This window comes from Sphaeramia orbicularis, chromosome 21 (assembly GCF_902148855.1).
Source record: "Sphaeramia orbicularis chromosome 21, fSphaOr1.1, whole genome shotgun sequence".
Lineage (NCBI taxonomy): Eukaryota > Metazoa > Chordata > Actinopteri > Kurtiformes > Apogonidae > Sphaeramia > Sphaeramia orbicularis.
The window spans coordinates 24,009,086-24,035,273 of record NC_043977.1 but is presented as its reverse complement, the minus strand read 5'-3'; the positions used below and the strand labels follow the sequence as shown (position 1 = coordinate 24,035,273).

At 37.6% G+C, this 26,188-nt stretch overlaps 1 protein-coding gene across 1 annotated transcript; it reads left to right on the top strand.

Annotated features, from left to right (window-relative positions):
* The first annotated feature begins 1,892 nt into the window (after window positions 1-1,892).
* On the top strand, window positions 1,893-22,449 carry rap2aa (RAP2A, member of RAS oncogene family a). The gene is made up of 2 exons (XM_030124037.1): window positions 1,893-2,840; window positions 20,670-22,449. Exons 1-2 carry the CDS (start codon window positions 2,527-2,529, stop codon window positions 20,905-20,907), a joined length of 552 nt encoding a protein of 183 aa, XP_029979897.1. The 5' UTR covers window positions 1,893-2,526; the 3' UTR covers window positions 20,908-22,449.
* The last annotated feature ends 3,739 nt before the right edge of the window (window positions 22,450-26,188 follow it).

Genomic DNA, 26,188 nt, shown 5'->3' with positions numbered 1-26,188 from the left:
ATGATTGTGAAAATGGGATTTATTCTTGATAGATATTCTTGATATCAGACTAACACATCAGGCTATACAGTTCACAGTAACCCCACCCCCACCCCCAGATCACACCATGTACATGTGCAACCACATTGTAAATAATGTAAATACCATTTAAATGTACATTTTAAGAATGTTTAAATTCTAATTCTCTATTTATATACATATCTATATAAATACCAAATTTCTTATTTTTCCTATATTTCATTCTCACTTGTGTTTTTTTTTTTTTTTTTTTTACCTGTCTTTCTCTTGCACTGGTGTGTTGTATGTTGCTGCTGTCAATTGTGAAAATTCCCCATGGTGGGATCAATAAAGTCTTATCTTATCTTATCTTGTAAAGTGTAACAAGGTGTAATCATTGCACCAGGTTAAAGATGATTCCTGATGTGTATAAATAGGAATAATAAGAGGAATATGTCTGAAAATAAAATTATTTCAACATTATGGGTAGCGTGTATTAAAAACATATTCAAGAAACTCAAAACGTGTTCATTCATAAATATATCCACTTCTATATCTTTTGTGGAACTTTCTGAACAACACATGTAAAAGATAAGTCCAATTTTTGTTTTTTATAATTTTAACCCTCCGGTATCCTGTCGAGCAAGGCCCTTACTAAACACCAAGTGTGTCTTTTTGGCACAGTTGTGGAATAATGTCCAAAAAAATTTCAGACAGTTTGTTTTTTAATTCTTTTACACTTTTTTCTATTTCATCAAATTGAGCCATAAATAAAAAATACCAAATACTCAATAACTGTCACATTTTTTAACCCCTTAAATGCCATGTTTGTAATGTAAACAAACCATTTTTTGGATGCAAAAAACACAAAAAATTATTTTTTTTCAATATACTACATAAAAAGTGGATCACATATTATTTGATTTTTGTAGGCTGGCATATGTCAATGATTAACAGAAACATTGGTTAATTTGCATTATTATTTTTGGCGCTAGGTCAAATGTTCAAAAATACCAGCATTTGTCACCAAGTGTACCAAAAATGCACACCTATAAATCAAACTATTAAATATTATATACTGATTTATTTTTCTGCTCTAATTTGATTTTATTTTTGTAAATCCAGGTCAGCTCTAATCATACATATCAAAAGGAAGAAATAGTGCGTTTTAGGCACACTTGGGAGACATATGCTAGTCTTGTAATTTTCTTTTGTTTACAATGTGCACATTTTAGTTGGTGGCCAGAATTTTAAAGATCATGCAAAAATGAACAACTTTTGAATTCTAACCTTATTTAAATTGTGAAAAATGATATTAAGTTTTTTAACACGAAGTGCAAAGTGTGCCTAAAAGGCGCATTCAGATACCGGAGGGTTAATTTGTGAGTATTTAGCAGGTATTCTGCTGTAGTCATCCCCTGAAATGACACAGACTGTTGTGATTCTCAGCAGCTCACAGGTGTTATGTCTTTGTTATGTAGGCTGCGCTGGTAGAGATCAATAATGTTCTATTTGTAGAGTTTACACGGGTAAGCAGCTTTTATGGAGCATTCTAAAAAAAAATTTGGACGGCGGCAACGAAATGCAGCGTTACCATAGCAACAGCATCCGGTGCATTTTCCTCCTCTTGGATACACATACTGAAGTCGGCTCTCTGATTGGTCGCTTTCTCTGTGGATGTCACTGGGGCAACCGAATGATGGGAATTTTAACACATGAACGGAAATGTAAGCGCAGGATTTGACTGGCTGCTTCGGAGCGGCTTCCATTCAAGCTCTGCTGAGGTTTTCGTGGAGCGGACGCAGCTATTGGGCTGTTTGCGCATCCGTCTGAACGGAAGGAGGATCCGTGCGCTTTTTTTTTTTTTTTTTTTTTTTTTTTTTTTCCTTGCCTCGGTACGGGAGCCGAGTGGGGACCGGCTGGTTACGCAGCGGCCGTGGGTCTCCACCCGAGAGTATGGCGGCTAGGATTGCATTGGAGAGCGAGGGAGAGACGGAGACATGGCAGAGATGGTGATGGTGAAACAAAGAGACGCAAGTTGTGTTCGGAAGTGTCGAGGTAGTTTGAGTTGGAGCTGTTTTTCCGAGGCGGCCTTCGGATTGTCAGATTGCGCCTGCAGTTCATACTAGGGGCTAACCCAGCGTTTTCCAGTGTCCTCGATGGAGCAAGTTTGTTTTTTTCTGATGCATAGACAGGGGTGAGCTAAGGCAGATGAAAACCTCAACCATCGGCTGATCTTTTCTTCCTCTGTGTGCACATTTGGGACACTTGCAGTCCTTTGGATGTCCGTCTAGCTGTCAGTGTCTGGCCTGCATGGGGGAATTTCTACAATGAAATCCATCTTGGGGCACCGAGTCTTTGTGCTCTGCCATAGCTGAGCAAAAAAGCGGCCAGCAAGACTCTGTATTATTGACAAACCGCTCAAAATGGGACACGAATGGTGAATGTGATACGTGCGGGAACGTTTTGAGTTCATTTCAATGACGCGCGGAGATTTGATACCTTAACGACTTGATTTAAAAATCCACAATGCGCGAGTATAAAGTGGTGGTCCTGGGCAGCGGTGGGGTCGGGAAATCCGCTCTCACTGTGCAGTTTGTTACCGGGACGTTCATTGAGAAGTACGATCCAACCATAGAGGATTTTTACCGAAAGGAGATCGAAGTGGACTCCTCGCCTTCGGTCCTGGAGATCCTTGACACCGCCGGCACCGAGCAGTTCGCCTCCATGCGGGACCTGTACATCAAAAACGGCCAAGGATTCATACTGGTCTACAGCCTTGTCAACCAGCAAAGCTTCCAGGACATAAAGCCGATGAGGGATCAGATCATAAGAGTGAAAAGGTTGGTGAAATAATGCGCAGAAAAAAAAAAGAAAAAAGAATGATGTCCAGGTTTTTACGCATGGATATTTGGGATTATTCTTCAGTCCTAGGTTGGTGTGAGAGGCCCTGTAGTTTCAGGATGAGCATATTAGGCCTGGTCTGAGAACTGTGCATGAATGGAGATGCTGTAGATGTTCAGGGTAGACTACAGCACATGCCTGTTCTATTTTAGTGTCCCAGGTCTAGATGTCCTTGCAGGGCAGCTGGAGTGAATGGTGTCAAACTCATGTTAGTTCAGGGGCCACATAAAGCCCAATATGACCTGAAGTGGGCCGGATCATTAAAATAATAACATAATAATACAAAAATAATATCAATTCCAAAATTTGTGTCTAATTTCTATGTTTTAGAGTGAAAAAAGTAAGATGATATTATCAAAATTTCTACGTCTACAAACTATCTTTTAAAAAAAATATGGAAGAACATGAACCGTGACCAAAATGAAATTTATTAAGAAAAAAAGTGCAATTTTAACAATTTATTCTTCTCATTTTTACATGTTCATTACAATGTACAGATCACAGCGGATCTACAAATACACAAAACATTTAATAACAGACAGAATATTGGTAAAATTACTCTTGAATCTCTTAAGACATTTCAGGTTGTTCATATTTGTTCAGGTTTTTCACATTTTTTGTAAAATGCTAGTCTGTAAATGTTAACATTTTTGTGTAATTTTACTTTTTTTACACTAAAAAAAAGAGAAAAAATATGTGTTTGTCATTATTTATACGTTATTATGATAGTATTTTACCGGTCTGACCCACTTTAGATGGAATTCTTGACTGTTAATACCTTCAGTGTAATTTTTGTATTTCACTAATTCATCCCGCGGGCCGGATTGGACCCTTTGGTGGGCCGGTTTTGGCCCCCGGGCCGTATGTTTGACACCCCTGGTCTATGCTGATATGCTCTTAGTCCAGGGGTGTCAAACTCATTTTCTTCCGGGGGCCACATTCAGCTCAATTTGATCTGAAGTGGGCCGGACCAGTACAATAATAGCATCATAGCCAATAAATAATAACAACTCCAAATTGTTTTAGTGCAAAAAATGACATTCAGTTATGCCAGTATTGACGTTTACAAACTATCCAAACAAAAAGGATGTGAATAACCTGAAAAAAATGAAATTCGTTAAGAAATATAAGTACAATTTTATCAATATTATGCCTCAACTTATCATTTATACATATACAATACAGATCAGATCGACAAAAGCACGAAAAATTTAGTAACAGGTGAAACATTGTTAAAATTGCACTTAATTTTCTCTAGACATTTCAGGTTGTTCATATTTGTTCAGGTTATTTACATTTTATTGTTAAAGGATAGTTTGTTAATGTAAACATTTTCATAATTTAATGTTTTTTACACTAAATCAAAGAGAAAAAAATTGGTGTTGTCATTATTTATAGATTATTATGATACTATTTTTGAGTTTGATGCCCTAACTTGCACTTTGCAAATTCATTCCGTGGGCCAGATTGGAACCTTTGGCGGGCTGGTTTTGGCCCCCGGGCCACATGTTTGACACCTGTGACTTAGTCTGTCTTGGGGAATGACACACAAACAGGGCTTCAGTGGTACCCCCATCCTGTCCTCCAGTCACAACATGGTAGATAGTCCTACTGTCTGTAAGCTGCCATGCTCCTGTTATGTCCACTGAGCCGGATGCTGCAACCTCTGTGAAACAACCAGCCGGGGATACCCAGGATTCAGTGCAACAGTGGCTCTGCGGAGAGCTTCAAGGAAGCAGAGCTTAAATAACTATGGGGGGGAAAACACAAGAGCGTGAGGGAAGCTTCTGCATAAGAGGAGCCATGTTTTTAATTAATACACTGCACGAGATCTTTAGGAAGAGCAGCTGAAAATGCGAGATTGTCTGATGTCTGAGACGATGGAGATATGAGGTCACCGGCTGCTGATTGATACATAGCAGAGGTTAGCTGAGGCTGTGTAGCTGTGCCGCTCTGTTACTGGTGTTTCTCTGCTGTAGGTTATTGTACTGTGCAAATATATGGTACTGTACATCCAGCTGGTGACGTTTTATGATGCTATTAAAACAGCACAAACAGACAATGGCACAGATGCTATTGGTTGAATCGAAGGTGATTGTTTCCTGCGTGCGGCCAGTATGCACTGCACTGTACTATAACTGTGTGTGTTCATCAGCCATTATTGGTGTCGGTGAATGTGTTACAGTCATTGTGTGTTCAATAGTCTGGTAATCTCCTGAGAGACGAGGCCATTGACCGGTGTAGTTAGATTTTAGACTGTGCATCTTACAGTACAGTTGTGTTGTTTATTAATGAAGCTAATTACTTCACATAATCACTAAGTGGCGTTTCTGTCACATCAGAATAAGTCTTTGTTAAAATCTTGCTTTTCCTTGTTTGCCAGTTGTGTGTAGTGTTTTTCACCTAACTGGATTTAGACTCTTTTTTTTTTTTTTTTAAAGTACCTTATAAACATTCCTATAAATCTGTGGCTCCGCATGAAAGAATGAGGTCAACATGTTTCCCCCATATGAGTTGAGACTGGGGAGAGGTATGTTCAGTCCACAGTGTTTGTCTATGGGTTGATAGGTGTATGTGTGTGTATGTGCATGCGTGTGTTTATATGTAAATTCATACATGCGTGCTCACACAGCAGATCTAGCCAGGCTGTTATGTGATTTCACACCCATCACAGTCTTGGGTGCTGTTCTCTAATGTCACAGCAGATGTAATTTCAGTAGCAAAAACACCACATTTCACATACCTTTCCCACATAGCGGTTCATTTCCGAGCTCGATATGTCTGTGTGAGTTCACGTTGGAGATTTAGCAGCGTACTTTGACAATGTCAGGTCATGGATAGACTTAATTAGATAGATTAATAAGCTTTGACCCATATTCTATTGTTCTCAGTTTCTTTCAAATGTAAGTCAAAATAGTGTGTTTTCCTCTGTTATTCAGTTTCAACTTTCAATATGGCTGAGGTTGAAATGAACCGAAACAAGTTTGTATGGATGCTTTTTAAACCTCCACACTGTTTTTCTTTTTCTGAGAGGTTCTGGCAGCTGTCACAGCAGTATGTGTTGCTTTTCTTGAGAGGTTCTTTGTTCTTGAAGTTGGCGTGGTGAATTCAAAACACTCCTACGCAAGTGGAAAGACCATCATTCCTGACGGACATGGAAACCAAATGAAATGACTGTAGATTATTTATGGCATCTTAACACGTGTATTTGTCAAAGACCGGTGCAGGAAACACATGTGACAAAATTTGACATCCTTCTTTCACTGTGATTTCAGAAGGTGAGAATGCAACAGATGCTTCACAGTTTCTCTTGAAATGAGACTCTGAAGGTAAAAATGTCCCTCGTGGCTTATATAAAATTAGATGCGGTAGTTATTTATTATATCTTATAGTCAAAGATATATGTTTGATTGAGAACCTCATTGTGCTAAATATGAAAAAATGTCATATACTTATCTAAAACTTAATATTTACATTATACAGTCAGGTGCATAAGTATTTGGACAGTGTCACAAATGTATTAATGTTGCATCTGTACACCACCACAATGGATTAGAAATAAAACAACATACACTACAAACAAAATGTTAAGGATATTTTTAATTTTTGCGCTTTTTTTTTTTTTCAGTTGGGATTCTTGCACAGCGCTTTTTAGTTTTTTGGGTAACACTTTATAATAAGTACACACTATGAAGCATTAGTTAAGCATTAACAAATACTGAATTCATCATTTATAAAACATTTCTGACATGAATACTCATTAGTATATGGTTGATAAACACAGTTATAATGCTTTTACTAATAATAATCCCATGTGTTGTGTCTTTCCTTTGTTAGAATAACTGAGACTTTTGTGAGTCTTTAAGTATTGCCAACCTTTAAATCTCATTTGTAAATGCTTTATATGTCATAGATAGTGCGCACATTAGATGAGCTCACACCATATACTTAATTAATGAGTAGTAAGTGCTTTATAACTACCTGAAATAATGGATTCCTGTATTAATAACTGTTTATAAGACATCTATTGGAAAAGAAATTTGTGAGTTAGTGTAAAATACCCACTAATATATTCACTAACCATTAGTACATGTCTGAATACTGTATGTGTAAGCATAAATGCACATCATAACTTGTTTGTAAGTGATGCAATACTAAATTTTTAAATGCTGAATCCATAATTTATAAAGTGTGAAAATACAATCATTAAGCACATTGTAGATGAGCATATTAATGATGAGTAAAACATTATAACTGTGCTTATAAACCATATACTAAAGCGTAATATGCTTTATAAATGATGAATTCAGTATTTGTTAATGCTTAACTAATGCTTCATAGTGTGTACTTATTATAAAGTGTTACCACTTTTTGAGTGTGAATTGAATTGAACATTTTTTTTAATGACCAGAGATAGTTTTATTTACAAATGGCAAAAATGACAAAAAAAAAAAGACACACACACAAAAAAGAAATATCCTTAACTTTTTGTTTGTAGTGTATGGTGGAAGTGTGGACTTTCAACTTTAAATCAAGGGGTTAAAAAATATTGCATTTAACAGTTTAGGTATTACAACTATTTCAAGCATAGTCCTTCCATTTTGTGTGTGAAATTGCAGCATTTGTGTCACTGTCCAAATACTTATGGCCCTCACTGTATGAACTCCTGTTCTTCTGTGATTAGGTTCATTACGTCTGAGCAATACCCAGTCAGATGTTGGCACCTCTGAATGAAAGGGGCCGCGGGCTAGTTTCTAGGTTCACCTTTTTGCACTGGAGCAAAACAAACCATGAATAATCTTTTTATATAGAAAAAAAAAATAGCTGCTTTGTACAAATAATACTCTTTTATCAGATCCAAATTCAAAAACACTCTTAACATATTGCTTTTTTTCCACAGCTGAAAAATCCTCTCCAGACTCACAGCTGAAATGCAACAAGTTCAGGCATGTTCTGAGTCGATTGGCATTCTGGGAAATGTAGGAACACTGTTAACTCTATCATTCTGGCATAAAAAGGTTGAAAAATCTAACTGGAAGTGCCTCAAGGATGCCGATAAGTAGTGTATTTGTAGTGATTTGTTTAGTAAAACCCTAGAGTCCTGTGCATTATGCTGTTGTCTAAGCTTCTTTTCCTGTCTGTCCCTCTTCGCTGCCAAATACATCGGCGACCTGTCACGAGCATATCGGCGTTCGCTCAGGTCAGAGGCGCCGCTGTGTGTTGCTCTCACTTTGAACTCTGTCAGCATCTATCAGTGGGTAATGTTAGTGGCACCGTCAGGCTTTAGCGCAGAGGCCACGGGTGCACACGATTACACTCCGGCCTGTTTGTGTCCGCTGGGGACCTCGTCACTCCTCACATCAGTTTCAGTTAACTGTGCACAAGGGAATGTGTTGTGATCAGTGGCTTAACAGAGCATTTAAACAGCAAGGTAATGTTGGAGATAAGGGTAAAAGAGGCCACCACTACTTTACGGTTGTTGTGCCGATATAAGTGTTTCCTGCTAAACTCACTCGAACTCAGCTTTTCCTGCATGTTTGTAATTCAGACTGCATTCTACTCCCCTTACTTGCTACAACGCTGCAATACTTTTTACAAACTGTAGAGTTATCCCAGGCATTGTTCATGTGCCAGCTGGTTGAAAGGATCCTCACCAGAAGCAGCAGTTTCCCAATTTTCCCAGAAAGATCCTTTTCATCTGTGTCGTTGTTTGTTGTGAAATCTGGGCAAAAGATCTGAGCTAAAGTTCAGCCCTGATTACTTAACTGCTGACATGACTTTCCAATTTATGTGTTAAAGACTCAGCACAGCTCATCGAATCAAGGCAAAATGAGCTTTTTTTAGGTGATTTGTAGCTGACATTAATATTGAACAAATTATTCCACATTATTCATTCATAATCAGCTCATTAACAAAACTGATATTATAGTTTATTATTATTATTATAAATACCACAAGTATGCACTGGGTTACTGCAATAGTGAATGCAGTGTGAGAAAATAACTTCCCATTGAAATATTTTACTTCCCTAATTAGAAACAAACATAAAGTTTATGTTTTTTCAAATTCTGGTAAAGTCTAAGTCTTATATTAGCATAAATATATTATAGGTACTAGCAGGTTGACCCATGGGGAACCACAAGTCATATTTATACCAATATCTAGGGACTGAAGTTCGTAAATGCGTTGTTCCTGTTTTTAACTTCATTTCCCATGATGCAGTGTGGTACTGCACTTCCCATCAACCATCATGGGCATAGCAACGTGATTGTAAGGCTATTGTATTCCAGAATTACTAATATCTCTCAAAATATTGATCCTATCAACTTGCCAAGATATTTAATGTAGAGATGGGACTATTCTTCAACTGTAGGTACCAAATTGTCCAGTTAAAAATGTCTTAATTTCTCAGAACTGTGCAGATACACACACACAGACACTCTGAGACCCTGCAGTTTTATGATATAGATAATTATACTGAATTTAATATTATTTACATTACAAGCTATTTCAGCTAGATTGAGTCACACGTAAAGTTTTTAATCAAATAATATATGTTCCATCTTTGTACACATATTCTATTGTCGATTGTAAAATATCTTTAAATTTCCATTAAAATAATTAAACCATGTACAAACAATTATTTCTGGTTTAATTATTCCTTCAGATTATTCACATTTTTAAAAAATGTTATATAATGTCAGTTTTCAACATGTGACTCAGGCCCTCAATTTTACATGATTCATGTCTGTAAAATGAAATCAGTGTTTAAAAAAATTGCACATTTAAGCTTTACTTTTTGTCTTTATCGCACCATTTCATTTTTATTTCAGCATTTCAGCAATAGCTCTGAGTTCTGTCTATAAATTGGTCATCTGGCTGAGAGCATCCGACTCTGCTCACCTGTAGTTAAATCAGTGTTGAGCCGTAGTGTCACACAAGTCATTTAAGTACATTATTTACTATATTATTTTGTTTTATATAATAGTAGAATGACGGACGTTCAACCTTCTGGATCCAGCTCTGATGTTCTGACCAGACTGAAGCAGACTGATGATCATGTCCGTCTCTGCTTGCATCATCCATGGCGTCTCCTCTGACAGTGATGTGGGTTTCATTGTGTAATCCTTTTAAACACAAGGTCCAGACTGAAGAAAGGATTGTTAGGGCAGACGATGAGTTCACGATTTTAGGTCAGATGTCAAACTGTATTTTACATCGAAGTGGAGTGGCTGTTTTCAAGGTTTTCATCCAGGCTGATAGACCTAATCCTTGAACTAAGTATATCTATTATAGGATTTTTCTCACTTGCAGAATGCATTAATATATTTAAATATATTTTATATATTTATGCATATACACAGACAGAATAAATCAACCAGTGCACCTTCTGTGTGTCATTCTGCTGACAGTAGGGCTGTAGCTACATTTAGGCAAAAACACAATTATAGTGGACAATAAACACATTTCTATTGCAATGCATAGATAGCTAATTGTTTTGATTTTTTTTAATGTTTTTTCCAATTCATACAGACATAATCTAGTATTAAAGAAAATAGAAAAAACTCAGTGTATTCACTTTCATTTTGCATTTTTCTTACAAACTCTCTGTTAAGTGTCACTGAATCCATGCTATTGCTATTGGGATTGCAATTCGATTAACTGTGCACCGCTAGTTTCCAGCTTCAGTCGACATCCCCCACCAAATGACTGCACCTCCTCGAAAGGAGACTGCAAACCCTCAGGGAGCCAGGATGTTTCTCAACTGATAGGCAGTTGTGCTTTATGAGCAGTTTCTTCACAACAGAGTAAATATGCATTTTTTTTTCCTCCTAAGCTATTACTAAAGCAGTGATAGAGCAAACATAATATACTGTGCATTTCCATATTTTAGAAAGTTATGTAACTGGGCTGCATCTTAAAGCATTCACTACATAGTCAGAGTGTGATTTATTATTTGTTACATTGACTGTTCTATTACAAAACCCACATGATGCTTCAAACCGGAATATGAAGTCCACTTATATATATATAAACCAGATCACAAGAAGACAGATGGTTTTGACCTGTTTAGTAAAGCCCATCACACACTGAGGAGGACTTTTAAAGGTTTCGCTATGGATAACAGCGAAGAAAAAAGGAAGTTGAATCGCCCTCATAGATCACAGACCTCTGCCAAGGCCTTTTTTTGTTCCACAATATCATCAAACCACAAACCATAATTTACAACCTATGTTTCCTTCATTTTTGTTGATTAGTTTATCTGATTGTTACCATCCCAATATAGGTCTTATAAGTTTATTTTAACTGTTCCCTAAGGCTCTCCACTTACAGACATTAAGAACAATTCCAACCTCTTCACCTTATTATGGATCTGCTCCAAAATTTAATTAGATTGTCCTTGTCTCACGTCCTGCTGTTCCACCGAGTTTCATGAAAATCAATAGTTTTTTTGTGTATTCCTTCAGACAGACAAATAGTACTAAACACAGTAGAAGAACAAGTTATCGAGAACTAAATTGCTTAAATATTTTAATAGCTTGAAAAAGTAATTTTAAAAATTGACAGACAAGTCAAAGTCAATCCACTATCTAACTATGCAAAGGTCATGTATTAATTCACACTGATATTATTCACCACCAAACATTGTTGTGCAAAGTTGCTGTTGACTTTTAATTTTATACTGGAATAACAATCCAGTGAAAGTTTTATTTATGTTTTCAGTAGATCCTCCATGCAGTGGCACTTTGGTTTGGTACTTTGCATGAGGAATTTGTCTCAGACATCATAATTACCACCAAGCAGCTGCTCGTGAGCTGTATTATTGGAATGATACATCAGGTCAGAGGACGGCTTGTCTGTACAGTCTGCTAAAACTGTACAACGCTACTTTATTTTTTCCATTCTTACACTTCTTGGCCAGTGTCTGTATCATCTGCGAATAGAATCAGATTGGTAAGGACAGAGAGAATTCATTTTTACAGGCTTTAGAGACTCTAAAAGACTCCTGAGTCCCTGATATTGTCTATTTAAACTATTTTTATGCTTTTCAGGGACTTTGCAAAGGCACACTAGAAATCTATTCTTAATGAAATCTCTCTTTTCCATGATGCTGTGCCAGAGAGAGGAGTTCATGGCCTCTTTCTGACTCAGCTCAATGGAGTGAGTTGAGGACCCTCCTCACAAATGCCTTATTTTTTTCTCCTCCTCATCTTGGCTATGTTGACCAAAGCCAAATCCAGAGACTTTTATCCCACGAGTCCCACCGTCCGTCAGCAAAGCCTGTATGAGCTGATGCATCATGCATTATAGATAAGGTGTGTCTGGGTGAGCTGGAGTGGGTGTTTGCAGTCGGAGTGCAGGAGTGCAGGTGCCGTCAGGCTTACAAGCTGAGGGCTAAAGGGTGACATGTTTGTGCTACAGCACCGACGCTCCAGACTGGGGCTTCATTTGTCTTTTGAGGCTTTTGTCTCAGCTGCTCTGTATGTGGTCTGTGTTACGGACAGCCTCTGCCTCCTTGCATCAGCCACTGTTGGGGCCAGATTTGTGGCTGACACCCTTAATACTGAGGCCCTCAGAGCCTCGGTATCCGTGGCAGCCACCATCTCACACCTCCTGGGATTGCCGGTTTCCTCCTCTGTTATTATGACTATATATAGACACTCTTTTTGTGCGGTCTTTGTGCTGCATTCCTGTTATGATGAGGCCAAAATGAGCTACACAATTCAAGTTGAGCCTTGACTATAAGACTGATTTATATCGAGTTACTGCAGCAGCAGAAGATTCAGTTTTATAATGATCAGTGGTTTGGCTATTTCTATCTTATGAGGTCTTATCTGGAATTAAAACACATTTTTCTTTAATTCCACACAACAGATACGACCATAACAATGATTATAACCAGTAGCAATTACTGTGGTATAATTTAGAATAATGATAATTTGCTTTTATTTCACATTTTAGAGATTTAAATCATTTTTGAGTTCATGTACATACTTCTGAAGGTGCTACTTTTTCTACAGCTATTAACATTTAAAGGTGGGGATCTTAGAAAAACGGTTCAAGCAAGCTACATTTTGAAAATACTCAATTCAGAAGTCTAAACCCCTTTCTTCAGACATCCCTCTGAAGCCACGCCTCCAGAGTACATGCACACGTAATCCTTGTTTCCAAGGATTCACGAGCCCTGCACAGCAACAATTTGCCAGGCTCCGGCCTTGACTCCGGCTCCAGCTCCAGCCCCGGCTCCGTCCTCAATCCATGCATATCTCATTCAGTCTCCTCCAACACCCCCGCTCTTACAGAACAGCCCCAGTTCAGACCTATCTGACTAACGTTACATTTCCTAGTGATGTATGTTAGTGACAAAACAGTTTGCCGACAAACTTTCCATCCTAATATAGCTAATATAGCCAAGCTCTGGCTCTGACTTCGTTTCCTGAACAAGTTCTCCAAACCTCTGAGAGCGCACGATTCATGCACGAAGAGTGGTACGCACAGAGGGGGGAGGGACAAATGGCAGTTGAGTTTGATAGACATATCACTGTTCAATCATTTCGATTGGGCGCTTAAAATGATTGGATGGTGTTTTTTTCAGTCCTGTCCATTCCACAGGTGACTAGATTTTTTTTAGTTTTGTGTTTGAGCATTTAATTAATTGGTTGTAATCGGGGTGTGAAGGGGATTTTAAGCAATATAAAAAAAATGCTCCAGGAAAACATTGCACACCCCACCTTTAAGGCAGTTGAGTGATTCCAGTATATGATAGTAGATAATATACTGTATTATTTACCTGCCACATGCAAGGAGTAGAAGATGTGAACCACAACCACAGCCCTAAAAAAGGAAGAGATACTCCCAAATGGCACCATTTTCCCCAGCTGAGCACTCAACTCCATATGGCCTCTGCTAAAAGGGTGCAGCCATAAAAGTAAAGGTTCTGCCTTTAATTCTCACACCCGCAACTATGTCTAGGGTTTTTCAGTGAACTCAGAAAGGGGAATTCTAGGTTCAAAGTAAGAACTGCCTACCTACAAATAAGATGTGGCCCAGAATAGTTCTCCAGAAAATCATGACCTTGCTGTGTTTATTGAGGGATACGGTGAATGGGACCTGGACGTTATACAGCAGAAGAAGAAGCTGTCGTTTCTCGCAGAAGTTGCCTCGGAGCTCATAGAACATTATCACTTTTTTGGTTTCTGTCCGACCTCGTAGATTGCCTCTTAAGGTCCCGGTACTTCCTTTCGGCTGGTGGGTCAATCCTGGGATAGTTGGGATTAAAGTTCACTCTAGGTAATGTATTCATGAGCCAGATCAAAGTCGTCTCTCTATTCTCAGCAACTTTAAGCTTATTTAACGGTGGAACCTGCAGGCCCCGGCCTCTGAGAGACGCTCACCCCGCTCATCTTGGAAAAGTATTACAGTTGCTGGCCCTGCACTGGCGGCGTCTCTTCAGTATTAGTCATTTCCTTGTGTACCTGTTACCATAGCAATCAAGGATGAAGATGATTTTTTTTCTATAAATAATATAGCAGCATGTATATTTCATAGAGCGAGGGCAACGTTTGGAAAACCTATTGATGTTACTGGGTGTCTGAGTCGCGTTATACTCGATCAGACCGCACTGAGACATTTAAGCAGTGAGTCCAGCAGATGGAGAGTGTTCACTTTCCCACCCCAAATCCACATAGAGATGAAAGAAATGGCAACCTGTTGTTTACCCGTGGATGCTACTAACTGTGATCTTCTCTCCCTGTGATGTTTGTGATCTTTTTTATGTCTTTTGATGTGTACAAAATGCCTCCGAGGCCCAGTGTGTCTCCTTGCATCACAACTGATTACAGAGATTATATCGGTGTAACTGCCTCGGACCTGCTCTTTTTTAATAATTATAGTCCAGTTTAGCCTATTTAATCTAATGGCTGTCCACTAAGTAGTTCCACAGTGACATGTTAGGCTCCAGGAACAAGGATCGTGTCCACTTCCTACCCTCAAGGGTCAAAGCTCTGCCACTCATTTCCTGTTTTCTCCCGGGTCAGCCTTTAGACACGGTGCTTATATTCAGCAGGGTGGGCGGCATGGAGGTTCAGTGGTTTTGCACTGTTGCCACACAGCATGAAAGTCTTATCCTGGCTCTTTCTAAGAAAAGCATATGTGTTTTTAGCCTCCTCCTACAGTCTAAGACCGTGTGTACACAAATTTTGGGCAAGGTAGCCCTCAGATACACAACAGGAGATTTTTAAAAACACACATTTTTCTCTCCGCTCTGGCCTTCCACCCACAACAAACCTGCATTTTTCACCCTGTGAAACAGATGTGTCTCTTAAATTGGCACAAAAAATGTTGAGCTTCGCGTTCAGCGGAATGGAAAGACCTTTCAAATGCACCTTGTTAGTATTGTTAAGAGGCTGACATTTTAGCTTCAACTTCCTCTGTAAACCCACATGGTTGATTTTTGGGTTTAGAATACAGTGGTTTTCTGATAGAGCGTATGTTAGTGGTTCCGCTCTTTTTTTAATAGGAGAGTCAAAGAAATATATTTGGGTTATGGTCTGTTAGTTGTCAAATGAAGAGCTGTGACCACACCATTTCTCAGTTTTTAGCATTTCATGGATAAAACAATAAATGACCTACTCAAGAAAACTGTTTTATTGATAATGAAAATAATGGCTAATCATAGGTGTACAGATGTATCAAGTAAACATTAGTATAGATCAGTATTGGCCTTGCAGACTGACATCAAATACAATGATATTTCACTGAAGGCAATAGCAGATATTTATCTGTTGTGTTATATTAAACATATTTAATAAATTTGCATGATTGGATTTGTGCTCAAATTCACTTTGCTGGAATGAATAATGGCAAATAAAACAGCTATTGATCAAATTGTTATTTTGAATTTTGTTTCCAAAATTTATGCATCCTAGGTAGTCACAGCCCTATTTGCGTGTCATGGTTCTTTAAAGTAACACTGTTAAACTTATATTTTCCTCCAGGTATTGTGCTGTTTAACCTTGTGTTTGACCTACATATTTTGTGTGTGAGTGTAATGTCGTCTTTGACATGTTATCTGCATTAACAGTAGCTACTACTTGTTAGTTTCGGTACGAATAACAGCCTATTGAATGATGCAAAACCTCTCAGTTCATTTTTTATTTACAAGGGGCATTACTATTGGGTGTAGACCAAAAATCCCTCGAAACAGAATTGAACAGACCTACCTAAGCAGAGCAATAAAAGGTTATTTATGTATTTATTTATTTATTTATTTACCTTTTAATTAAAAAAAAAAACAAAACTTTATTTAACCAGGTAGGTCAGTTGAGATCTGGCTAAGAGACAGCAGTCAGATATAAAACACAAAACAGTTTTGTATAAATCAATGCACTCTCATGCAAAATGTAATAAAAAAAAATATCACAAAACACAATACATTCAACACTGCTAAACCTGGGTAACAATTAAGGACGTGTGTGATCATCATGGACTAGTGACTGAAATAAGTTTTTGAAAGATTATAACATGATGAGTGTTTTTGGTTTTAGCTTTTGTTATGATTGGTTTCAGACGGCCAAAGGAGGTGCAGGCTTTAGGAATGAATGGGATGATAACATTTCTAGACAGACAGTTACAGCTGTTTTTACAGGTGTTGAGCATTGAGCGGAGATATCTCTAAGTTTTACCAGTAAGGGTTTGTACATGAACAGATAACCCATTTATTAGATGCCTTAGGCTATGTTCAGACTGCAGGCAAATGTGTCCCAAATCCGATTGTTTTTTTTTGCCCATATATGACCTGTATCCGATCTGTTAAAGACAGTTTGAACTGCACAAATCTGTTTTTGTTTTTGTTTTTTTTTTTAAATCTGACCCAGGCCACTTTCATATGTGGTCCTAAATCCAATACGTATCTGATATTTTGCAATGCGACTTCAGACTGAATGGCCAGGTCACATTTATCTGGAGCTGCAACTGATTAATCGACTAGGTGCTTGAAGCCAAAGCAAAAATTCCCGATTCGATTAATCGACTCAAATTGATTGAAGGGAGATATTCTATTGCAGTTTTCCTGAACTGAAGCTTCTTTGTGCATCACAATAAGCTTCCGTGTGAAACACAACAGTGGAACCAATGTTTAACAGCAGAGAAATGAAGGAAACAAAGCTTTGATTCAGGTGAATTGTGGTTGAATGATTTTTTTGGATCACTTTGAGTCGATTAATCGGTTGCAGCTCTACATTTATCCGACCTTTACGTCATTGAAATGCGACAAACGTCACAATTCTGCATCCCAGGAGTGTTACTTCACAGTGAATGCCTGCGTGGTCATGTATTACGTCAAGACCTCTTTTGCACATGTGGGTCACTTCAGGGTTGCATTCAGTTCATACTTTAAACTGATTTAAGTCGCATTTAATGTGTAATATGAACAAGCACACAAACAAATCCAAATTGTGCATTAAGACCCGCTGTTTGAACATAGCCTTAGTGTGCTCAGAAGGCCACAATATTGTTAGAGTATAAAAGTCATAGAGGTTGTAAATGCACCACTATGGTCATGTGGAACTCCCAGATACAGCCACTGGATACTTAAAAAAAAAAAAAAAAAGTATTCATGTAACCTTTATTTAACCAGGTAAGTCATTAGGAAAACATTCTTATTTACAGTAATGACCTTGCAGAAGACAGAACATACTGTCATAACAACATAACAATAACATGACAAAACTCACAAGTTTAAAAAACTACAAGTAAAAAAGATATAAAAGACATGAATGCAGCAGTATGTTAGTCATGGTTTACTCAAAGCAGCAGCATGTGTGTATTAAAATGTCCATAATACTTGTGTTAAAAGCAGAAACTGGAATAAAATTGCCCAGTTTCAGTGATATTTGAAGCTCATTATAATCTTTCAGAAGACAGGACATACAGTCATAACAACATAACAATGACATGACGAAAAGCACAAGCGCAAAAACTACAAGTAAAAAACATATAAGACATGAAAGCAGCAGTATGTTAGTCATGGTTTACTCAAAGCAGCAGCATGTGTGTGTTAAAATGTCCAAAATACTTGTGTTAAAAGCAGAAACTGGAATAAAATTGTCCAGTTTCAGTGACAGTTGAAGCTCATTACCATCTTTCAGTGCTGTGTATTGAAAAGATGATTGACCGATGACAGATTTTACCACTGGTATTTTCATTGTAAGGACTTATGATGACTGTGGTTTGTAGTAGATGACACAGGTAGGACAAGGACAAACCCAAATGAATATAAATCAGTAAATGTTATGGTGAGTCTGTTTTGATGGCCATTTAACAATAGGGGTGTGTGTATTGGCAAGAATCTGGTGACACAATACTAGGATCACCATATATCATGATACTGTTAAAAAGGCAATGTTTTGCTTACTACTAGTGAAGATTATGCTGCAGCTGTGTGTGACTTTTGACGGTTTTTCAATCTTTTCACCTGCAGATGTTACATTTTTACTCATATCATTCATATCTAGGGGTGTGTATTGGCAAGAATCTGGCGATACGATACAAATCACAATACTAGGATCACGATATATCATGATACAGTTAAAAAGGCAATTTTTTGTTTGTTTCTTTTTTTAAATGATTATTTCCTTGAAGAACTGAATTACATCAGAAATATGCACAAATACCAAACACGTTTTTATTTGATCAGAACAGGATCTAATGCTATATCGCAAAACTTTCCTGTGTTAAAACTTAAATTATGTTTTACAGACATTACAGTTTAAGATCCTGTTCAAATATTCATGTTCTATTAGTTCATAACTAACATCATAACATTATTTTTGTGCATTCCCAACAAAGGAATTAACATTGTTTAATAATAGTGTTAAATAATAATAAATAAAATATAAACAAAAAAAGAAAACCAAAAATGAACCTCCATAATATCTGCATTTGAATGAATACCTAAAAATATCGATACAGTACTTTTTAATATCAATACAGTATTGTGAAATGAAATATAGTGATATATTGCAGAACCGATATTTTCTTACACCTCTAGTTAACAATGGAGTACAGAGAGACGTGGTGTGTACTTAATGGGGGATTATGGTTAAAAAATAGCTGAATAGTAAATTAAAGGTGCTATTAGTAATCCAGTCTGCATTTCTGTTGACAGTTTTGAGAAGTGAGAAAACCAAACCAGGAGGATTTAACATAGTGTAGAGCAGGGGTCTCAAACTCATTTTCTTTCAGGGGCCACATTCAGCCCGATTTGATCTAAAGTAGGCCGGACCAGTAAAATAAAAGCATAATAACCTGTAAATAATGACAACTGCAAATTTTTATCTTTGTTTTAGTGCAAAAAAAAAAACATTAATTTATGAAAATACTTACTTTTATGAACAATCCAAACAAAGATTTGAATAACCTGAAAAAACTGAAATTTCTTAAGAAAAATAAGTGCAATTTTATCAGTATTATGCCTCAGGTTATCATTTATACATGTACATTATGGAACCGAACCACAAAGACACTAAATACTTAGCAAAAGGCAGAAAATTGTTAAAATTGTGCTTAATTTTCTTTAGACATTTCAGGTTGTTCATATTTGTTCAGGTTATTCACATTTTATTGTTACAAGATAGTTTGTAAATGTAAATATTTTCATAATTTAATGTTATTTTTTGCACTAAAACAAAGACAAAAATTTGAAGTTGCCATTATTTATAGACATAATGTAACTTTTTTTTTTCACATTAAACCAAGAAGAAAATATGGAGTTATTATTTTTTGTAGGTTATTATGCTATTATTTTACTGTAGATCACAGGTGTCAAACATGTGGCCCGGGGGCCAAATTCGGCCCACCAAAGGGTCCAATCCGGCCCATGGGATGAATTTGTGAAATGCAAACATTACACTGAAGATATTAACAATCAACGGTGTCAAAATCATTTTATTTCAGAATCCACATACAGACACATACAGTCCAATTACAGTTACAGTTATACAATTAGATTTCAAGTGGATCAGACCAGTAAAATATTATCATAATAACCTATAAATAAGGACATCCCCAAATTTTCTCTTTGTTTTTTTGGGTGCAAAAAAGTAAAATTACATGAAAATGTTCACATTACCAAACGATACTTTTACAAAAAAAATGTGAATAACCTGAACAAATATGAACAAACGGAAATGTCTTAAGAAAAGTAAATGCAATTTTACCAATATTCTGTCTGTTACTGAATGTTTTGTGTGATTGTAACACACATGTGTAAATGATAAACTGATAAACTAAAATTATACTTGTTTTTTTTAGGACAATTCAAGTTGTTCATGTTATTCAGATTTTTAAGGTAACTTTGTAGATGTAAACCTGATCATAATATAATTTTACTTTTTTCACTGTTTTTATTTTACTGGTCTGACCCACTTGAGATGAAATTGGGCTGAATGTGGCCCCTGAACTAAAATGAGTTTGACACCCCTGCTGTAGATCATATTGGTCTGTATGTGGAACCTGAACTAAAATGAGTTCCACAGCCTTGACTGTGGAATTTTTGCACTTTGCAAATTCATCCCACGGGCCAGATTGGAACCTTTGGTGGGCCACATTTTGGAGACCCCTGGTGTAGAGCTTCCTACAGTCAAAAAACAAGGGCAAAACAGTTTAGCATCAGTTCGTGTCGACTGTCTCTGCAACAAAAACCCTCTGCACACTCATCTGTATGCATGTGTCTCTGATAAGCCCATGTGGTCTGTGTCTGCTCCCAGGTACGAGAAGGTCCCTGTGATCCTGGTCGGGAACAAGGTGGACCTGGAAAGCGAGAGGGAGGTTTCATCCAGCGAAGGTCAGGCCCTGGCAGAGGAGTGGGGCTGCCCTTTTATGGAGACTTCAGCCAAGAGCAAAACCATGGTAGATGAACTGTTCGCTGAGATAGTTCGGCAGATGGACTACGCCGCCCAGCCAGACAAGGATGACCCCTGCTGCTCCTCTTGTAATATACAATAGCCCCAGGGCCTCCAGGAACAGGCCGGGCAAAAAACAAAGTCCACTTAGAGGAGGTTACTTGGACTCGCAGCAGAGAGATACACTCTTAGACACGCACACACACATGCACATGCCAATTAAATGGAAGATAAATTCATGGTTGAACGCGATGGATTTTAACTCTATGGAGCATAAAATCTGCAGTGACACAATGATTAATGACATGTGAGTAATGAATACGTTTTGAATGAGAAATGCCAGGAATTTGCCGCAACAGAAATTGACAAAACGACGAAAAGGAACGTGCCCTCGCCTTATGTTACTCTCTTTTGTTGCTTCGTTTTATGTTCTTTTTTAAGTTGTGGGGAAAAACCTGGAGTAGTCATCAGCGAGAAATCACAAATCAGGATCTTTACTGCTTAGGTTGTTCTTCGGTCTAACAAGGTAATCATGTTCTTACAAAATGCTTTTTTTTTTCTGGTTTTTGTTATTATTCCAGGTTCAACACAGAGCATCCAGATGCATATGAAACCATGACTCAGTTGCAGTAGCTATTCTACACAAACCCAAGAGCAGTTTTTTGGGGGATGTTTTTTTTTTTTTTTTTTTTTTTTTTAAACTGATGAGTATTTATGTAGATGCTTTTTCGCAGCTTATGTGAAGTGGTTGTTGGGAGGTTTTTTCTACTCATCACAGGGCTGAACCAAAAAGGTGACCTGAAAGCACCTTCATTTGTTGTTTGTTTTTCAGTTTAATGGAATGGGGAGAAAATGGTGGATAAGTCAGTGTCTTTCTTGAAACATTGGTGCAGTCATCTTCCTATTTTCTCACTTTGAGATATAATAGCAAACATAGCGGAGTCTTTCACATACCGTGTGATGTTTCGTTTTCCTTTGTGGAAGACTCTGACAGCCGATTGCTGCGTAGTAATATAACTAACTGCTTCATCCTGATGGTACAAAAAGTTCATCTTTCAGTGTTTGAATATCTCTACCAACCATGTCTCTGTTCGTTTCAGGAATAGGAGACATAAAGTGAAGATGCCAACATTTGTCAAATTTTTTTTTGTTTGTTTGTTTGTTTCTTCTCCGGTATCAGCATCAAATGGGGTGCGCAAGAGTTTTGAAGTCCTGATCCCATTCTGTATGTGCTCAGAGTATTCAAATCCATAGTAACAAATAGAAACGACGATGGCAATGATAATAAGAATAATTAATGGTAGTGTAAATATTTTGTATCGAAAAGTGCCAGCTCCTACGAAGACACTGACTCAACACGTGGATTTGTCAACTGTATGCATGGCTAGTAAACAAAAAAGGACTTTTATTGTTTGAGATTAATATAGGCTGTGGAAATGTGCAAAGCAAAACACATACACGTCTGGATTTGGACACTGTTTCAACTGTACATCTATGTTGCCACGGGAACCAGACTTTTCCCGTGTAACCATTTTCATTGTTGATTTTATATTTTTTTATGTGACCATTTACTCTTTATTCCCTCTCTGGATGGTGACACTGTTACATTTGACACCTAAACAATAAAAGTGCGTTCAACACTGGACTGAGCCTATCAAGTTGACGTGAAGTGAAATGACGTTACATGCTGTGTCGGTCTCTTTTCCAGCTCATTTTCTTCTATTTTCCTGCATATAATTTTGTTCCAAGAGACTTTACCCCTAACAGAGCTTGCCTACTCTCATTTACACAGCTACAAATATGCATACTGACATAATATCAAACATCTTGACACCACTTGGCCTCTTTTTCACCAGCTGAGAACCAGCACTACTGCGATGTCAACTTCTGCAGATGAAGATGACCTTGCATCTACCTCGCTCTCTTTGATGCTGTGCCGCCTGTCTGCGTCTCATATTGTAGAGGCAGCTAATCTCCATTCAGTCTGTTCCGTCTGGCCGGGAACTCGGCGTGATGCTGTCAGCATCTCCTGGACTTGAAGAGTCTCTCCTCCTGTTTAAAGGGGATTCACCCTGAGTGGATCTGGGTCATCCAGAAGAGAGCTGTAATGGTCTTCCTGCTTCAAGAGATGCACCTATTTCAGCAAATAAACATGATTCCCTCTTAGCACTGAAGCGCTGAAGCTTGATATCAAGAAGTAAGTAGTATCAAAAGAGAGAGCAGATCTCCAACAAGGTCAATAGTCCACTCTTCCTCTTATACCACAATATTACAAAAAAACTACAAACCGACCAAATTACAGGCTACACAATCAGCCATAACATTCCGACCACTGACAGGAGAAGTAGGAATAATATTGGTTATTACATTACAATGGTACTTTTCACTTGGTTGAATATATTAGGCAGCAAGTGAACAGTCACTGAAGCCGCAAAATGATCAACATAAGGAACTGAGTGACTTTGACCAGGTCCATATTTGTAACAGTGAGGCCTGGGTCAGAGCATCTCCACAACTGCAGGTCTTGTTGGGTGTTTCTGGTCTGCAGTGGTTAGTACCGACCAAAAATGGACTAAAGAAGGACATCCCAATCTAAGGACCATTCATCATCTGTGGGAGGTGTTGGACATAAATCTGATCCATGGAGGTCCACTTCTCTACTTCCAGGACTTCAGGGATCTGCTGCTACCATCTTGGTCCAGATACCACAGCAGACCTTCAGAGGTCTGGTGGAAAAAGGGGAGCCTACACAATATTAGACAGGTGGTAATAATGTTACGATCACATAGATCACAGTTGTCAAACATGCAGCCCGAGGGCCAAAACTGGCCCACCAAAGGGACCAATCTGGCCCCTGGGATGAATTTGTGAAATGCAAAAGTTACGGTGAAATTACACTGAAGATATTAAAATAATTTTAGGTCAATTCAATCTAAAGTGGGTCAGACCAGTCAAATACTATCATAATAACCTATAAATAATGACAACTGCATTTTTTTCCTCTTTGTTTCAGTTTTTAAAAAGTCAAAATTACACAAAAATGTTTACATTTACAGACTAGCCTTTTACAAAAAAATGTGAACAACCAGAAATGTCTTAACAGTACTCTAATTTTACCAGTATTCTAACTTACTTAATGTTTTGTGTATTTAAAGATCCACTGTGATCTCTAAGTTATAATGCACATGTATAAATTATAAACTAAGGCTTAATATTGTTAAAATTTTGCTTATTTTTAAAAACAATTTTCAGGTTCACATTTGATCATGTTACGTTCAAGAACTGTTAATAAAGGTAAACATTTTCATAACGGAATTTGACTTTTTTACATTCAAAAACAGAGCAAACTTTGGAGCTGACATTATTTATAAGTTGTTATCCTATTATTTATATTATTTTACTGGTCCGGCCCACTTTATAAAATATTAGGCTGTATGTGGCCCCACAGATGCTCGATTGCTTGAGATCCGGTTGTCATTTTTTGAATATTTTTGGTAGGTACAAACCACACTGCATTGAAAATGTCTAACATGATCTGGAGATGCTTTAACTCAATCATAATTCCTCCTTTGTTGAAGTTTCTCAGATCTCTACTCTTGCCCATTTGGCTGTTTCCAACACATCAACCTCAAGATCTACATGTTCACTTGCTGTCTAATATATCCCACCCACTGACAGGTCCCATTAGGATGAAATAATCACAATTAATACCACTTTACCTCTCAGTGGTCATGAAATTATGGCCGATTGGTGTATTGGTTTGCCCACATAATTTTTTTTGGTTAGTTGTTGCCATCAGTTAGTGTAACTGATTATCATGGTAACAAAAGTCTATTTATTGATCGACTGATTTTTTTCTTTTTTTAATTTATCTGTAATGTATCTGGTCCTTTATTGTATATCCACTCTGCATGTTTTTTTTTTGTGCATCTGCATTGTCCTTGGCCTATATGTCCTGTCCTTCTACCAAGTTTCATGAAAATCAATGCAGGCACAGACATTTTGAATCCACACCCCTGTATTATTGCCCAAATATCCAGAGACTACAGGTCTGTCCTTTGACAGCTGTTTACCCTGGTTATAGAAACAAGGGACAGCTCAGCCCTTAGCAGGGTTACAACTCTCTGTCTGTATTCCTGGGTGGCCTGGTTTTTAATGATGCTGACCATAAACTGCAACTTCCCTTCTCTGAGACCTTTGTTCCACCACATTTCCCACCTCCACCTACCTAAATCTCTTCTCCACTGCCCTGAACAAACACCCAGAGAAAAGCTATAGCTGCATTCATGATAAAAGTTACAAAAAAATCTATGACAGACAATAACTGTAAGCACTGAACACCACTGGCTTACTACAAATTGTTACAGTACTGTCATGCTGCACACAAGGGTTCTAACATAGAAAAGCTATGTTATGGCCCAGGAAGCCCCAGGCAGTGCTGTCTTTTTCCCAATACACAGTGTTTTTCTGGTTCACAGGGATGTCAGACTTAAACAAGACGCCCTACATGGTTGCTTACATGCTTTTTCTTCAATTTTTTTTTGGTTTTTCTTACTGTAGTAGATACAAAATGGACAAAAAACCTGCTTCATGTTTTCAAATACATGAACTAAACACATTGGCAGATCCTGGTAGAACAGAGGTCACTTCTGAAACATGGAGTTATGACTTCTTGCATTCATGCTGCAGTTTTCTTTGCATGTTCATACTCAGAAAAAAAAACTAAAAAAACAAAACAAAACAGCAATGATACATTTTAGAAAGATATCTGGTATCAGGAATCTGATACCTGGTGTCAGGTTCCATATCTGTTATTTTTATTCACCTTTTAACCTGTGTGGAATTTAAAGAACAGGTAAAGTTTGTACTTGGAGCTGTTGTTGAATTCAGTCCAGTGACTCCTCATTTATATTCTGGACGGGTGTTTTTGTTGATGTGGTGTGCAAAGCTTTTTTTGAGCATCAGTACACAAATGAGAACTCATTTCCTATTCTTTACCCATGAGCTTTGGCAAATTCAAAAACTTTATCTGTCTTCTTAATTTCTGGAGAAACAAAAAAAACAACAACAAAAAACATAGAATTAAATAATAAAATAGGACACTTATGTTGGTGCGATGGGTCATTTCAGAATCAGAATCAGCTTTATTGGCCAAGTATGTGAACACATACAAGGAATTTGGCTTCGGTTTTTACATTGCTCTCGACATACAGTTTTGACATGAACCCAGACAACATGTGGACCTTGACACAATACAGACAAACAGTCCACTGGAGACAAAGACACCAATGGGTTGAGATTTACAGTGGATTTACAATGGAATATGTACAGAGTGCAAACTGTAGTTTTTATACAGTGAGTGGATGATTGGGTCCGGTCTATTA

Excerpts from the sequence above, each read along its gene's own strand:
- rap2aa (XM_030124037.1), top strand. The coding sequence starts at position 2,527 with ATGCGCGAGTATAAAGTGGTGGTCCTGGGCAGCGGTGGGGTCGGGAAA. Across the intron at positions 2,841-20,669 it reads CAGATCATAAGAGTGAAAAG|GTACGAGAAGGTCCCTGTGA; the intron begins GTTGGTGAAATA and ends GTCTGCTCCCAG.